This window comes from Populus alba, chromosome 7, assembly GCF_005239225.2.
Source record: "Populus alba chromosome 7, ASM523922v2, whole genome shotgun sequence".
Lineage (NCBI taxonomy): Eukaryota > Viridiplantae > Streptophyta > Magnoliopsida > Malpighiales > Salicaceae > Populus > Populus alba.
The window spans coordinates 9039343-9056072 of NC_133290.1; the positions used below are offsets into that span (position 1 = coordinate 9039343).

Genomic DNA, 16730 nt, shown 5'->3' on the forward strand with positions numbered 1-16730 from the left:
ACTCTTATAGTGTCTTTGCAATATCAATATTTTCACACAATTGATTTTGTTCCATCTCCAATTTTTTATTCCCTAGTCATGTAATATTGACTCTATCACATTTTCAGTTTATATTACTTAATTAGTGTTAATTTACAATTATAATATCATTAAATATATTTGTTTCATAAGTCCGCGACACGAGCAAGACATCTAATGTGTGTACGTGTATATATATAAATAAAAGATGGCATAGTCATGGTCCAACAAAAAATGTATTTTTTTCTCTTTCTTGTTTAAAAGTCAAATATATTTTTTATCAACCAAAATAGAATTTTCTCAATTCTATATATTAAAATTTTTATTTTTTTAAGTGAAATAATATACTTACAAAGACTTTTTTTTCTTGACTAAGAAAACTCAAGGAAAAATAAAATATTTGTGAATTTTTTTTATTTTAAATTAATATATGAAAAATAAAAAACAACTTAAGAATTTCTTAACTACTACTCCCAAAAAAAATATCTTTGATCATATTATTATTATTATTATTATTATTATTATTATAGGAGTTTAAAAATACTAATAAGCTTGATCAAATCTAATTTATTTCCTACTCTTCGCGTATTCTTTAGATCAAATTGAGTTTAAATTGATTATTTCATGCACGAGTTTGATTTAGGATCCTCTCAACCAATTGCTTTAGTCCTCCTAGAAAAATAAAAAATAAAAAAATCCTAGTCAACCTTTAATTTAATTTACACCCATAATTAAAAACAAAATTCCAATTAGGAAGTCACTCCCAGCTCCGTTTTCCTTCTTCCCCTTTAATTCGATTCCCTCGATCATGCCATCTCACACCTCATAAATCAATCAAAACCAAAAACCTCTCCGCTCCTCTCCCGACCCGACCCGACCCGACCCGATGGCTAGGCGCTCCATACCCGTCCTAAAACAACTGCTAACCTCCTCCTCCACCCCCACCCTCCGCCGATCCGTAACCTACATGCCACGCCCCGGCGACGGCGCACCGCGACCCGTAACCTTGATCCCCGGCGACGGAATCGGTCCTCTAGTAACCAACGCCGTCGAACAGGTCATGGAAGCAATGCACGCACCAGTGTATTTCGAGAAATACGACATCCATGGGGACATGATGAGAGTACCGTCAGAAGTGATAGACTCGATAAAGAAAAACAAAGTATGCTTGAAAGGAGGGTTGGCGACGCCTATGGGAGGAGGAGTTAGTTCATTGAATGTGCAATTGAGGAAGGAGTTGGATTTATATGCGTCGCTTGTGAATTGTTTTAATCTGCAAGGATTGCCTACGCGACATGAGAATGTTGATATTGTTGTTATTAGGGAGAATACGGAGGGAGAGTATGCGGGTTTGGAGCATGAAGTGGTTCCTGGTGTTGTTGAGAGTCTTAAGGTATTTATGATTATGGTTAAAACTTTAGAATTTTAGAGAGGTATTATTATTATTATTATTGATGTTGTTGTTTGATGTGAATTTGCTTGCACTTTAGTGTGTTTGCGGGGTCTCGCATATAGAGTGTGAAATGATGGGGAAATTTTGGATGATTTTGTGTTGGTTATGATTAAGGTAATGATTGGGATTATTTTTATTTTGAAAATATTTTAAAATAATATATATTTTTTAATATTTTAAAATTTATTTTTGAGATGAGTATATTAAAACGATTTAAAAATAAAAAAAAATTGAAAAAAAAAAATTTAAAAGCAATTTTGAACTATAAAAATAAACACACTTTAAATGCGTTGATGTTGCTCTTAATGTAACTGTGGTTAAGCCTTAGAATTTCAGAAATATGGAATTATCATTGCTGTTTGGTATTGTTTTGATTGATTTTAGTATGCTTGTGGGTTCCACATAGCTTGTGAAATGATGGGGTCGTTGAAATTTGAAATCCTGATGAAACAGGTGTTAATTGTTATTGAATAAGTTGTTTGTTAACGAGATTATGGTTAAGTTTTGAGAATATGGAATTTGGGTGTGAGTTTTGGAAGATTGATAAATTGGGGTAATTAATTATGATTGAATATGCGTTACTGTTAATGTGATTATTGATTATTATGATTGAAGCATGAAGAGTTTTTGGCTTAGAGTTCAGCTTTTATGGGTTCCACAACTCGCAAATTGAAAATACGAGTGAAATTGGTGTTGATTAGGATTGGAATGTTCGTTTGGGCGATTATCTTTAAAAACCTTGGAAGTCTCTGTTAGGTCTCTTGCTCAGATTTCAGTCCTGAATTTATTTTGTTTAATTTGTTTTGGGAATGAAATTGGTGATATTTTGTTTGAGTTTATCATAGTTAAGTGACCATGGTTAAATTCAGAAATATCTTTTGTATTAATGTTGAAATATGAATCCTAGATGCACAGTAAAGTGGGTGGTGTAACGAAGAATTAGCTTTCAAGTCTTTGTATATAATTAGTGAATATTCTAATTTGAATGTTGACTGAGTATAGTTAAAGGCTCTTTTGGTTTGTGTTTTTGAATTGGGAATTTGCTTTTGTAATATTTAGGACTTTCAAAATTTAAAATCGTATTTCTCTGCACAATGATTCACTGTGGAACTATTGATGCAGCTTGTGTAACGTTCTTTTTTCCACTTTCATGAATATGAAGGGAAGAAACTATAAACAATCCCTCCTAATTATCATCGGATAAATTCATATATCTGTATGTTCTGTAGCGTTGTGATTGAAATAAATGAATGAAAAAAGATACTTTGTTATCCTATAATTTTCATCTTTGCTATGCTTTTTTTTTTAAATGGATTGTGTGAGTATTGACGAACTAGTTTTTTCTTTACCTTGTCAGATTTTCTATTTTTGGGAATTATTTTTGTATCTCATACTTACTAATTTGATAGGTGATAACAAAGTTCTGTTCAGAGCGCATTGCAAAATATGCTTTTGAGTATGCTTACCTGAATAACCGGAAGAAAGTGACTGCTGTGCACAAAGCAAACATTATGAAGCTTGCAGATGGTTTGTTCCTGGAATCTTGTAGGGAGGTTGCTACAAAATATCCTGGGATTAAATACAATGAAATTATTGTGGACAATTGCTGCATGCAACTTGTCTCAAAGCCTGAGCAATTTGATGTCATGGTACAGAATAAGCACCCAGAAAATTCTATAGTTTATATGCGACTTGTGTAGCTATTTCTGCAAAATTTAAGCAATTGCTGTGATACTATTGCATTGACTGCATGGCCTCTGTTGACTTGTTATCTTAGATTTGGTTGACTCGGTTCTAATCTATCTTCATTTTCTTTTATTAAATCTTATAGTTAATAGTAAGCTGTTTTGTTTTGAATAAATAATTCTCTTAGAAACTGTTCTTTGTTGACATAAGATTTTAAATTTAAACTATAATCAATAGTGGTTTGTGAAGCTCTGCTGGCTCTTCTTTCAAATCTCAATATTTTTCAGTTTTCCCTTTGCATTTCTTAATTAGTAATATGGAGATAGATAACGAAGTTACCTTTGTTGGCTGATATCACTGGTTTTATAATTTGCAGGTGACACCTAATCTTTATGGCAATCTCGTTGCAAATACCGCTGCAGGTATTGCTGGTGGCACTGGAGTCATGCCAGGAGGTAATCTATGGATATAGTTTGCTTCACAACTTCTTGGTTTATTGTATTATTCTGTGCTGTTGGAATACTAATGATAGAAAAAACACAAGTAGGTAATCATGAAACGATGGTTATCATAGTTTTTTCCTGGTCTAATGTCTACTTTATGGTAATGAGCTCATTCATATTGAATACTTTAAGCTACCTTAACATTGCATGCTTTGCAAAATTTCTTGATAGAGGAACTTAACTAGGACAACATGTATCACAATCATGATTTTAGGTGCTCTTTGTTTTGTATAGAGTTTCTTGTTTAAGTTTTAGTTGGTTTCTATATTTTTAAATCACTTAGTTGCTGTTTGAAGAATGGAATAAAGCGAACGGGAATGAAAGTTTTATTCCTACTTTGTAGGTGTTTGGTTGAAAGGAATGAGACTGAAGAGTGAGTGAAAATTAAACATAGTTGTAGTTTCATGGGGAAGTGGGAATAAAAACAAGGAATAAGAATGGGATTTTTTTCCTAAAAAAAATAATATATTATTTCAATTACCACCACCACCATTGGTTTGATGCTTAATTGTTTTTCAAATTATTATTATTATTCCACTTCTATTTAACAACTACTACCACCACTATTCTTTCATACCATCACCTCACCTCTTATTGTGGTGGTATTAATTTTTTCAAAATATGTTACTATAATTACTATACCACCACCACCTATTCATTGTCCTCTTTCTCCTTCTCCACCACCACTACTTGTATCATTTTTACTACCATTACCTTTGATGAAATTATTTATTTAACAATTATTCTCTCACTTAAAAACTAGACATTAAAAAATTTAAATTCCATTTTGATTCCTTATTAATATTCTAAACACAATGTAGAAATTAAAATGCCATTCCGATTCCCTAATTTTCATTCCGATTCCTACATTCCCATTGATTAAGTCTACATAATACATCTATTATTCTGAATATAAAATGAATGATTCATCTGGTGGCGCTGGCTCCTTTGAGAGCTCAGGAGTGCTGGAGCATTTCACCAAGACATTTGAGGTCATGAATTGAGCTGTCAGTGTATTGGGAATTCAGGACTGCAATTAGTGGCCCATCTTGGAGATGGTTAATGCCAGAGAATGTTGAGCTCAAAATGAAATGTGTCTGATAATTGATGTTTCCAATGCTAAGATAATTCCCTGCCTGGTCTGTTAGAAAGATTTTGTTCCACTTGCCCAAAGTTGTTTTTTTCCTTCAGAATCACTAGGAATGCTAAGAAAGCAAATGGTTATTACAGGCAATGTCGGGGCTGATCATGCTATTTTTGAGCAAGGTGCTTCAGCAGGAAATGTAGGTAATGATAAACTACTGGAACAGAAGACAGCAAACCCAGTGGCACTGCTTCTCTCTTCTGCCATGATGCTAAGACATCTCCAGTTCCCTTCTTTCGCTGATCGATTAGAAACTGCAGTCAAACGGGTAATTTCAGAGAGTCATTACCGGACAAAAGATCTAGGCGGAACCAGCACTACTCAAGAGGTTGTTGATGCAGTCATAGGTGCTTTAGACTGACTGGTTAATTACTCATTTAGCTGCTGGTGTTAGTAAAACATTTTCCGGTGATGCTTGGAAGTTTCACCTTGAAATATTGTTTGTCTCACACTTGCTCACAACTTTGTTCGATTTTCTGCCCACCACACTCTAGATTTTATCGTCATTTTTTTGCTGGTTGGGTTAAAATAATCTCAATCCCATATGATATATGATGTTTCAATTTGAGTTATATACCTGTAAAAATGGTCAGATTCCCTGTTTGCTTCGACATGAAGCCTCATTTGTATTTTAATTTGGTGGAAGCTGTTATTTATTTTGTACCCCACAAAAAAAATCCAAAAATACAAGATCCAAAAATACAAGATCCAAAAATACAAGAGAATGTTTAAGCTGGTGGTGAAGGATCAAATCGACAAGTAAAAAATTAGGAGACTAAAATGTATAAGATTGGTAAAATTAACAACTTAATTTTGATTGATAAAAGGCTCTATTAGTAAAAATATTTTTATTTAGGTGTTTAAGGACTTAATTGAAATTTTAAAAGGCTTAATTAATTTTATTGAGGATTTAATTGCAAAGAAAATTAGTTTTTGAAGTCAATTTAAATGTTAATCGCAACAAATTGAAGTTTAGGGATTAAAATTGAACTCTAGAAAGATCAAGGGTTTAATTGCATTAAATTTAAAATTTAAAGCATTTAAAGTTTAATTAGTATCCAAGTTTTTTATGTGCGAAAAGAGTTTTTTCCCTGCTAGTTCTGGGTTTATAACGGGAATGTTAAAATATCCTGCACTTGATCAACTCAGCATTTTTTAAGGCAATACAACATGCAGAAGTTTGTACATATATTTATTTTCTGGTATCCTAGATTAGGGGGTTTCATCATGGACTTGGCAATATAAAAGTTCTATTTCAGCATATTCTCTTCAGATAAAATGCTTATTACCTAATGACAATTCTGTCATAATTGAGCTCACTCAACCCATGATCCGACTTGATTATGAACACCTGAGCAACGACTGATAATTTACTATGATTTGCGCAATAATCTCATAATGGTTCGTTAGAATCTTTCAATATATATATATATATATATATATATATATATATATATATATATATATAAACATAGCCGTGTTTGTATTAGGTTCTTCATCTATGATTAGACATTGATTGACAGTGGCGGAGCCAGAGCTTTTTTTATGAGGGGGCAAATTAAGACAGTGGTAAATTAATAATAAATACTGTAACTTTTCAATATGATTTTTTTTTAACTTAATTGAGTTATATAACTTGAAGTTTTGAATGATTATTTATCTTTAAAGGATTTACACTTGAAATACTTTTATAGTAACGTGTTAATTTAATTGATGAGCCTAGTGATTTTATTATTATCATTAATGTCTTCATAATAATTAACACAATAATAAAGTCGGTTGAGTTGCATAATAATTTTAAATCTTTCATATGATATTCATTTTAAAATACACATCAATTTATCAAAACTCATTTCAATTATATATATAATAAGTATGTTGATTAAATTATACTTAATCATTTCTAGACATTTAAATTATTTCTACACACACATAAAAGTTGTATAAATTCATTAAGTCAAATATGTGAAACAAGTTTTAATATTATATTCTAGCTTCAAATAAGAGAAAATACTAAGAGAGAGAAAGTGTAACTTATGGGATTTAAATCCATACCCTCTTCTAACTCCAAGCATCTTGTTAACAATTAATTCAAATAAATTTGATATAAAATAACAATTAATACGTGTACATTGTAAATTAAAAGACCTCAATTAAATAATTAATTCCATAATTATAGTGAACTAAGAGACCTTAGTTAAATAATTTTAATAATCTACTCTGTCAATACAAGAGATGCAAAAAATAGTGATTTTACATGAACATTAATTTATTCATTTATAATAAAAAAAACATTTAATTGATTAAATTAAAAAATTAAAACATTTATTTTGAACATATTTGAACACATTCATATTAAAACCCCTAAATTATCATAAACTCTAATATCTTTAATAACTAATTATAAAAAAATAAAATTAAAATTAGATAATGAAATAAATAAAAAAGATAAAAAAAAAAAAGCTTACCTAAAACATAAAGGAAAAGAAGTTACTAGACTTGATAAAAACTTTACGTGAGAAAAAGAAGAGGCAACAACAACTTAAAAGGAAAAAAAAAAAACCTCTCTGTTAATTAGTAAAAAAAAAAGGAAAAAATTTAAGTAAATAAGCTGGAAATATATATTATATATTATATTAAAATATAATTAAACAATAACTTTTCACTTTCTATGTATCAAACCCTCCCCAACTTATTATATTAATATCCTAATATAATAAACATTTAAAAAAAAAATTAAGGGGGCAATTGCCCCCTTTTGCACCCATGTGGCTCCGCCACTATTGATCGGCATGACCTTGATTCATTCTTATTGCATCCATAACCATAGTCCTATAAGAATTACTATTATCATCTACAACTTCATGTATATTGCTAACACTAAAAGTTGACACAACCATCTTTTTTATCATAGTCTTGTGAGGGACAAATAGTTTTCCGTGTGCATACCAACACAAGTATTTCTCCATGAACCCTTTTTGTCGAAGATGTATTCTTACAACGTCTAGATCGAGAAACTTTTTATTTTTACACCTCTTACATGGATATTTAATACAACATCCATTAATAGTTCTTGGATTCGACATTGTGTAATTAATAAAACCCTGAACCTAATTATAATAATCCATCATCTACAATACTTGGGGTGAATCTTGATATATTCATGAACGATCATCCATGACTTCTATAGAACCTATATCAAATAATGATGACAACATGTATTAATTAACTATGTCAACTAAATAAATTTGTAAAAATATTAGTTTAGCTCAAGATTATTCAACCTACTTTAATACTTCTCTTAATTCATTATCAATTATCTACGTAGATACAAATTTGTATATATTTACAAAAATCACATCTCAAAAATGAAATTGACAAAATTTAAAATAGACGTATTAAATAAGCTATTATTTATTTCATCACAAAACATCTAAATCAATAATTCGATATAAGTTTCAACAATTTAAAAATAAATATAATTTTACAAAATCTAAAACAAACCGTAACATGTACAAAATCATAAATCTATACAATAAGTAAACACACAAATAAAATATATATACTACAAAAATATGCAAAAAAGAAATTAACATTTTAAAATTATGTTCAAATAAAAAAAAAAAAAAAGAGTAGATTTGCTTGCTTAAGGTGGAAAATCCTCAATAAAATTTCAATCAGAACACAGATACTGACAAACAGAGAGTTGTTGTGACTAGAAAAGTTGCAGGAGGATAAGTTGTGTTGAGATTAAGGGGGGGAGGGGGGCTGTTTTGTTGTAGATAAATTTTAAGGAAGTAGAAATTAGGGAGGAGGAGAGAGGAGGGTCGAGCGTCAGGTCATTTATTAAATATTACCAATAGAGTTACTAGTGGAATTATTTCGAAGGTGACTTTATTGATTATTTTATTGATATAAATGACACGTCACACTATGATTTGCCTATTTAAATCCAATTGTAATTCTGTCGGTAACTGTGTCTGTAAAAACTTATATGTCATTGTACTATTTGAATTTTTTTATTCCTTTTATTTCTACTACGATTCCTTCGGTATATACCAATAACATATTTCCGTTGATGTTTACTGATGAAGTTAGTGATGAACAAATTTAGTTGGTAAATATCATCATAAAATAACAACAGAAAAAACCTGTTGGTGTTTCCATTTGTATTCATCAATTTTCTAGTAGTGTTTGACCCTTTAATCATGCTAAAAAAGTACATCAAGATCTAAAAAGTTTACTTCGATTTAATTTGATTTTGATTCTTTAGGCTAAATAAAATATGTTTTGTTTTTTAATTGGAAATTGGGTTAAGGAGGTTCTATGATATATATTTTTAGTGTTTTAGGTGAAACATGTTAAACTTTGGGTTTTCAAGGTCCAAAAACTCATACTTTTATTTTTCAACCAAAGAAGATGGTCGTGAATTGTTGCTATTAATGACATGTGATCCACTCAATTTCTTAAAAAACTACCAAGTGGGCGAGCCTGACCTTCTAAGTCTAGGCATGTTTAGGATTTTCTTTTTAAAGACCAGGCACACGAGTCGAGCTTTGTAATTCAGGTTAAGATAAGAAATACTATTTAACTAAAATACCCCAAACACAAGACAAAGATTAATATATATTTTAAACATCTAGATACACATCTTCTCCTTCTTTTACCCCTTTTCTTGAACACTCAACATGTTTAACTGAACAAAAAATAGTGGGTGATGCAATGTAACATACCACAAGTAGGATACTGTCGGGTGATTGTTATCTGTCCTTCTACTCAATCCCTTACCATTGATCTCTACAAGACAAGCCATTAAATTTTCTAGTTACTTTAATTCTAGGTAACGACTTCTTTTCCTTTCTTTTAATCTATTAAAACTTATTGCCACATGCGCTCTTATAACAAGTTTGATGGTCTTGAATTGAGGATTAAATTTAAAAAACTCGAGACTAAGAACCACCATGTGAAAAGTATTCAAATCTAAAGGTCTAATTGAAAAAGACAAGAGGTGAAATTGTAAAGATTCCAAAAGATTAAAGCTGACTGGGTCAATTACAAAGTTCCAAAGGTTTAGGGACCGAATTAAAAGAGGTTGTAATTTCACTATTCATTATCTTCTTCTAATTAAAAGAAAACTTGCCCAAGTACCAACTTTCATGCTTTTGATTCTTCTTTATCTCTCCACCAAACAAGATAAACTTCAAACCCTCTAACACCCTATCATTTGTCCTCTCATACCAACCAAAACTCAATTATTTTATGCCCTAAACCTCCTGCAAAATTCATATCAAAAGTGTAATCCTAAATTGTTCAAAACATAAGAGTTGTGTATGCCCTTACATTGCTGGCTTCAAAACTATACATGTTTTAATCTTCATCTTCAATCAAACCATGATTTGTCTCCAAACATTAATGGTTCAAGATGACCAAGCTTATAGGCTCTATATCCTTCCCTCTTTGCCTATAAAAACAGCTCTAAAGCCATAAATCATAAAAAAAAAAAAGCAAAAAAAATCAAGAAGTTCATGACCCAATAATTTGATGTCAAATTATGAAATAAAAAAATTATTTTAAAAAAATACCGAAGTCAAATTAGGATAATTTTCAAAACCCATGAAATGAATTATGAGACTAAATAACTTTATAGAAGCAAAACATGAAAATATCATAAAGCAAAATTCCTAATCATCCAAATATTTTTAATTGAAAAATAAAACTCAATTAAAACAATGATTATAAAACAAAATAAATAACAACACAAAACGAGGATCAAATTTGGTATAAAAATTAAATGAAATAAAATAATGTGTTTGGTTATCGGGAAGACACCTCATGCACCGCTCAAAGAGCATGGACTTCTTCCACTAACTGGCATGAGCCAACCATATTTGATTTAAAAATAATATTTTATATTCATTAAAACACCAGGATGAAAATACAAAAGTCCCTAGATATGAGTTCAAAAACTTTGCTTTTAAAGGTAGTCTAGTCTTTTTAATATAGTTTAAAAAGTAAAAATCTAAAAAAAACCCCAACTTTCAGATAAATAAATTTTAATTTTAAAAGTAATTTAATTATTTTATTAGGCTTTAAAAAAGTATAAAGAACGAGATATCCCAGTTAATCTAAAAATAACTAATGGATCTTGTAAAAAAATTATATTACCCTCAATAGTTAGACAATTAATTTTTATTAAGAAATAAAATGTTCATTATACTATTTCAATCGACAGCGTTTGCCTTCAAAAGAAAACATTAAATCTCCTTTAGCTTTTTTAATTTGCCTATCATCCTTCCTTTCTCAGTTTATGTACAACAACTCATTCCATCTTTAACTGCAGCTATTCTTTGTATATAAATTCAATATAAGTATATGATATTGAGATATGAAAAACAAGTATTCTCTTTCTAAACATAAACGACATCCCATTTATTTCTCTTGTAAATTATGGCTCCTTTTTTTAACCATACAATGCATGCTTGATTAGCCTGGGAAGTCCAGACCAGCTAAGCATTATTGTAGAAACACTGGGTAAAAATACTGGGTCCATGACAGCAACATGTTCACTCAACTACTAAGATTAGTCGAGGCATAAATACTTGTCCATTATCTGTTGAACAGAAACTCTAATAACCAATATATTAAAAAAAAAATTAAATTATGCCATCAAAACCTGTTACCTGTACGGATGTTTTGGATGCCACCACTGACAAATCTTTGACAAAACATGTTTATAGTTGATGCTAAGGAACCCAAAGTCTTTTTGATGAGCAATACTGTTAATCATGCTTATATTTTGTTCAATTAATGCCCTAAATGTGTCTGTTAAAGACACATCATGCCAGCAACATTGTTCATAGAAGGGCAACTCATGCCCCAAAACACCTGCCTATAACAGTTACCAGGAACATTGTTCAAATAAGGCACCTGGAGCCCTAAAACAACCATCTAAGCCATCTCCAACATGAATGGTTTGGACAAGGAGAGGGGGGGAGCCTAAAGTGGAAGAGAAGTATTCCTGCACCTTAGCTCAAGAACTCTTAACAAAGGAAAAACAAAGAACAGATCCTCCAATACACATCCGCCCACTGGAATGATTGCTAGAAAAATTACTCTACTATAAAAAAGGAGATCCTTTCAATTGTTCTCTGTATTACAAAATTTCAAAGTGATTTACTAAATCAAAAATTTCTTCTACGTGTTGATTGTAAATTCGCAAAAGAAGTTCTGCAAAAAGATGTCCAAAATCTTGCTTCAAAACAAATTTTTGCCCGATAGCAAGCTATTTTAAGCATTTTTTACTTTGATATTGTGTAAATTAAAGGAGATTCAAATTCCATTCCAGATTTCCTAACCCGAGAATTCCTTCAAAACAGGTCTTGATGCCTCCGAAAGCAAAGGCCAAAGACAAGGGGAAAGCCCCTCAAACCCAGCCTACAAAACCAGAGAGCCCCAAACCTTCTACAAAACTCATGTCTTCAGCTATCTTAGCTGCTAAACCAATCAAATCTAGGTTCCCTTCCCTACTCATTTTCTGTTCAAATTTTTTTGTGCCGTGGGTATGTTCATGGTTCTATGATTATAATTTACAAAATGGACATCCAGTTTTGGTTCGCAAGTTCAAAATCAAATGGTGGGATTCTTTTGCAACTGAATCCAAAAGTTCCAAATTAGCAGTTACGGAATGGTTACAAAAACATCAAACAGCTCCCATCATTGATCATCATCCTCAATCGAAGTTTCTAGTCAGAAAGGCTCAAACGGCAGCTCTCCTTGCCTCTGCTAGAACTGAGGAAGAATACCTACAAATAGTCTAAAGCATTATACAAAGCCAAGACCGGAACACGGTCTTGTCCCAATCCAGCTCATCTGGATCGACATCTCCTGCCATTTCCCTTGGAAATGATAATGAAGATGACTGTTTTGGTATTTTACCACCTATCAAGCAACATTAAAAAAAAAAAATTCAAACTTTCTTAGGCTCATCTGTTCAAGAGCTCTATTTTAGACTCACATGTTTTGAGTCCCTTTTTATTTTAAGCCTTTTTGTTTTAGGCTTTCTTTTTTATTACTTGTTACTACTACTACAAACAGACAAAACCAGTGTCGGTAGAAGCAAGACAACAGATGAAGATCCTATAAAAAACATGGGCATCTTCCTTTTCTGTCACCATATGGGCATCTTCTGTCACCACATGGGCATCTTCCTTTCCTGTCTCCATATGGGCATCTTCCTTCTCCATCACCACATGGGCATCTTCCTTTTCTGTCATCACATGGGCACCTTCCTTTTCTGTCACCAGGCATTTTAGCTTCTTCCATGCCAACTCGTCTATAAAAGGGGACTCCAAATGCTTTAGAGGACAGACTATTATTTTCCCAGAGGAAAAAACCTTATTCTCCATTGTAACTCATAACCTGTAACCCATATCAATTCTCCTTTGTACCCAATATCTCTTGTGTTAATTTACAAATTTAAGTAAGATTCTATTTTCATTATTTATATTCTTGTTAAATTTTATGTTGTTAAATTTTATGTACATTAAGTATGCTCTGTGTTTGATCAAGGATCCTGACATTGTTGGTCTTACCTTGTTCATTCACATCAGAAATCTGTTTGTATTATTTCTTTGATTTTTTCAAAAAATCAATATATAGGCTGGAAACCTGTGACCCGATCTTTTAGATCATTCTCAGGTCTAACAACGCCACGTACTGAGTATTTATCATATTTGTTATTTTAGTTATCTATTATTGTTATTGTTATTGTTATTGTTATTGTTATTGTTATCAGTCCGGTTTGTGTTCTTTATTTGTTCTTTATTTGGTATCAGAGCCTATTGGGGTCCGGGTAGGAAGACAGATTAGATAATAGGTGAGTGCAACTGAATGGTGTAAGTCCCGCTTGAGTCTTAAGGGAAATAAATCCATATAACCTGCAGCCTGTTTCCTAGTTTATATCAGTCTCAACTATCTTAAGAGCTAACGAGTTAACTAGATGGAGGAGGGGAATGGTTTGGACCTGTTTCTTAATCTGTTTTACGAGGTTGGTATGAAGGTCGGACCAAGGAATGAGGTTTGTTTTTAACCTATCATGTAAGGGTTTTGCTAGACGGCTAATATTGGGGTAGTAGTCTAAAACATAATTAAGACTGCCTAAAAACCTTTGCAATTGGGTTTTATCGGTGATCTTATCAAGAAATTTGTTTGTAAAGGTAAGGGACCTCTCTATTGGTGTTACAGTGCCTTGGAAAATATAATGGCCTAGGAATCGGACACGAGTTTGAAAGAGAGAAATTTTGGTCTTAGAAACAACTAGACCATTTTGTTTGGCAGTATGAAAGAAAATATGTAAATGTTTGAAATGTTGATCAATGAAATGTGAAAAAATAAGCACATCGTCAATGTAAACAATGCAGAATTTTGAATGTGCATTAAAAATGTCATTCATGATGCGCTGAAATTCAGATGGAGCATTTTTTAGACCAAAGGGCATGACATTCCATTCATATTGACCAAAGGGAACTGTAAAAGCAGTTTTGTATCTATCTTTTGGATCAATCTGTATTTGCCAAAAGCCAGATTTCATACCGAACTTAGAAAATATAAATGCAGAGTGCAATTTTTGTAACAAATATTTTTTGTTAGGGATTGGATATCTGATCCATTTGAGAGCGGTATTCAGAGGTTTGTAATTGATCACAAGTCTTGGTGTGCCTCGTTCGATTTCAGAGTTTTTATTCACATAGAAGGCAGCACACGACCAGGGTGATCGAGGCTTTTAGATAAGACCTTTAGACTCGAGATCATGGATTTCAAGTCTACAATGCTGTTCTAAATTAGCATTCATTTGTATGGGCCTTGCTTTTGTAGGGATTAGTTTTTCTGAAAAACTATCTTCATAAGGAAGATCAACGATGTGTTGTTTTCTTTTTCAAAAAGCATTAGGTAAGTCCGAACAAATCTGTTGCTCAATCTTATTTTGTAAATCAACGATTTTCTTTTGTAAATTAGGGTTTTGTAGTTGTTTGGTTATACGACAAAAAGAAACATGGTTTTGTAAATCATGTAAATGGAATTGTTTGCCATGAATTAGTGCATTGATTTGATAAGTATGTATGGAGCATGCTTTAATTAAATTCAAATTTCTAGTCTTAGACTGTTCTAAAAATGGGAAAACAAGTTTGATGCCATTGATTTTGGAGGTAATGCAATTATGATGTGCTTGATATGGAGTGATCATGTCAATGAATGGAGTACCGAGAATGATAGTATGATTAATATCTTTTGTAACAACAAAAAATGTTTTAAGAAAGAGGCCTTTGTTGAAAACAGAGGCTTGAGTTTTTCTTGCAATATGTAATTTTGAATTATTAGCAGCAGAGAGTTTTTCAGATGTATTTTGCAAAAATCTTTTTGGAACCACTCCTTCTTTGATGCAGTTCAAATCTGCACCTGTGTCAAATAAGACGATGGTGTCAAGTTTGAAATCTTCTGAGAAAATAAGAGTAATGCTAATTAAATATTTTTTGGAAGATATTTATGTTAATACATTTAGAAAATCATCTGGAATATGCTCAATATTTGTAAGTGTATGTGGTAATGCATGAGTTTCAATGGTCTGATCTTCTGTATCAGACTCACTATCAGACTGGCTTTCAATTTTGGATAAAAGATGTTGTAGTATGGCAGAGTCTTTTTGTTGGGCTTGTTTAAGGGATTGTAATAGATTTGAGGGTTTTTATCTTAGAATGTAATTCTGGAATGGTAACAGTGGTTTTGGATTTCTTTTTATTAAGGATTTTTGTAAGATCATAGGTATTGGTGCTATTAGAGGGTAATATAGAGCGGCTAGATGATGGAGGGTTTTTTGGCTGATTGAAATCTTTCAATAATTTGTCTAGATAGGTCTTTTGAAGGTGAGGATCATCAAGTCTTTTGATAGCTTCAAGAATGAATTCCTGGTCTTGGGTTAAGACGTTGATTTGTTTGGAATTGGTAGAGGTATCCGAAGCAGCACTGGTAGTTGCTATTTCATCAATTTGAAATTCTTCTTCAGAAGTGTTTGAAGAAGAGTGGTCAGTGTCTCTAGCTTCAATGTAGAGATTTTGTAGTTGGTTGATGGTATCTTCATTTATTTGAAGCTCATGGAGTTTTGTATTGACTTTACAAAAACGGGACGTATGTCCTTTCTGGTTGCATTTGTAACAGGTAACGTTTTTGGGGTCAAATTTTGGTTTGGGTTTTGACTGAAAAGGTCTTTGGGGTTTGGTAAATTTGTAGGGCTTTTTGTAGTAAGGTGAATCCGGTTTGGAATAAAATTGTTGTCGATTTTTATAGGCTGATCGTTTATAAGGAGGTTTGTGGCTTGGATGTTTTCTTGGTTGTGAGCAGTTTCCGCTGCAGGAGGGTTTTTTAGTGGAAAGGTCGAACTGGTGGCAGAAACTACCAAGTTCTTGTCTGGTACGTTTCATTTCCCACTTTAGGTGTTTCTGGAGTTTAAGATCCTCAGATCTTAATACCTTCTTTTTTGGGTGAAACTTACAAGTTCACCATATGTGAGCTGGTCATATAGTATGGTTTTTGTTGTAAAGGTGTCTTTGATTTTGTTTCGAACCTTTTCTCCTAAGAGAATAGGTAGACCGGCAAGGAATTTTTCTTTCCAAAAGGGTTGGTTTGAATCTTCCCTAAGCATGACACGGGTAAGGAAGGTGTTTTTGTACCATTGAAAGTCACTGAGCTTCTTACACCTGAGATTGGAAAGGAGTTCAGCATTTTTGTCTTTCAGATGAGAAGGGTCTCCAACAAAGTGTAAGGAGATTGTAAGAATAAAGGTGGATATAGCATCTTGAATAGTGTTTCCGGTCGGGTCAAGGATGGGTGTTTGGTCTTCATATGTTTGGAAGGAGTTTAGGATATGTAGGTG

At 32.1% G+C, this 16730-nt stretch overlaps 1 protein-coding gene across 2 annotated transcripts; it reads left to right on the forward strand.

Moving 5' to 3' along the window:
• Window positions 1-735: 735 nt before the first annotated feature.
• LOC118045567 (isocitrate dehydrogenase [NAD] regulatory subunit 1, mitochondrial) lies at window positions 736-5467 on the forward strand. 2 transcript variants are annotated; one of them, XM_035054232.2, is made up of 4 exons: window positions 736-1411; window positions 2893-3120; window positions 3534-3612; window positions 4891-5467. In XM_035054232.2, the coding sequence occupies exons 1-4, from the start codon at window positions 905-907 to the stop codon at window positions 5163-5165; spliced, it is 1089 nt and encodes a 362-aa protein (XP_034910123.1). In that variant the 5' UTR covers window positions 736-904; the 3' UTR covers window positions 5166-5467. The 2 variants fall into 2 exon arrangements, with proteins under 2 accessions (XP_034910123.1, XP_034910122.1); XM_035054231.2 differs by having other exon boundaries at window positions 738-1411; window positions 2881-3120.
• The last annotated feature ends 11263 nt before the right edge of the window (window positions 5468-16730 follow it).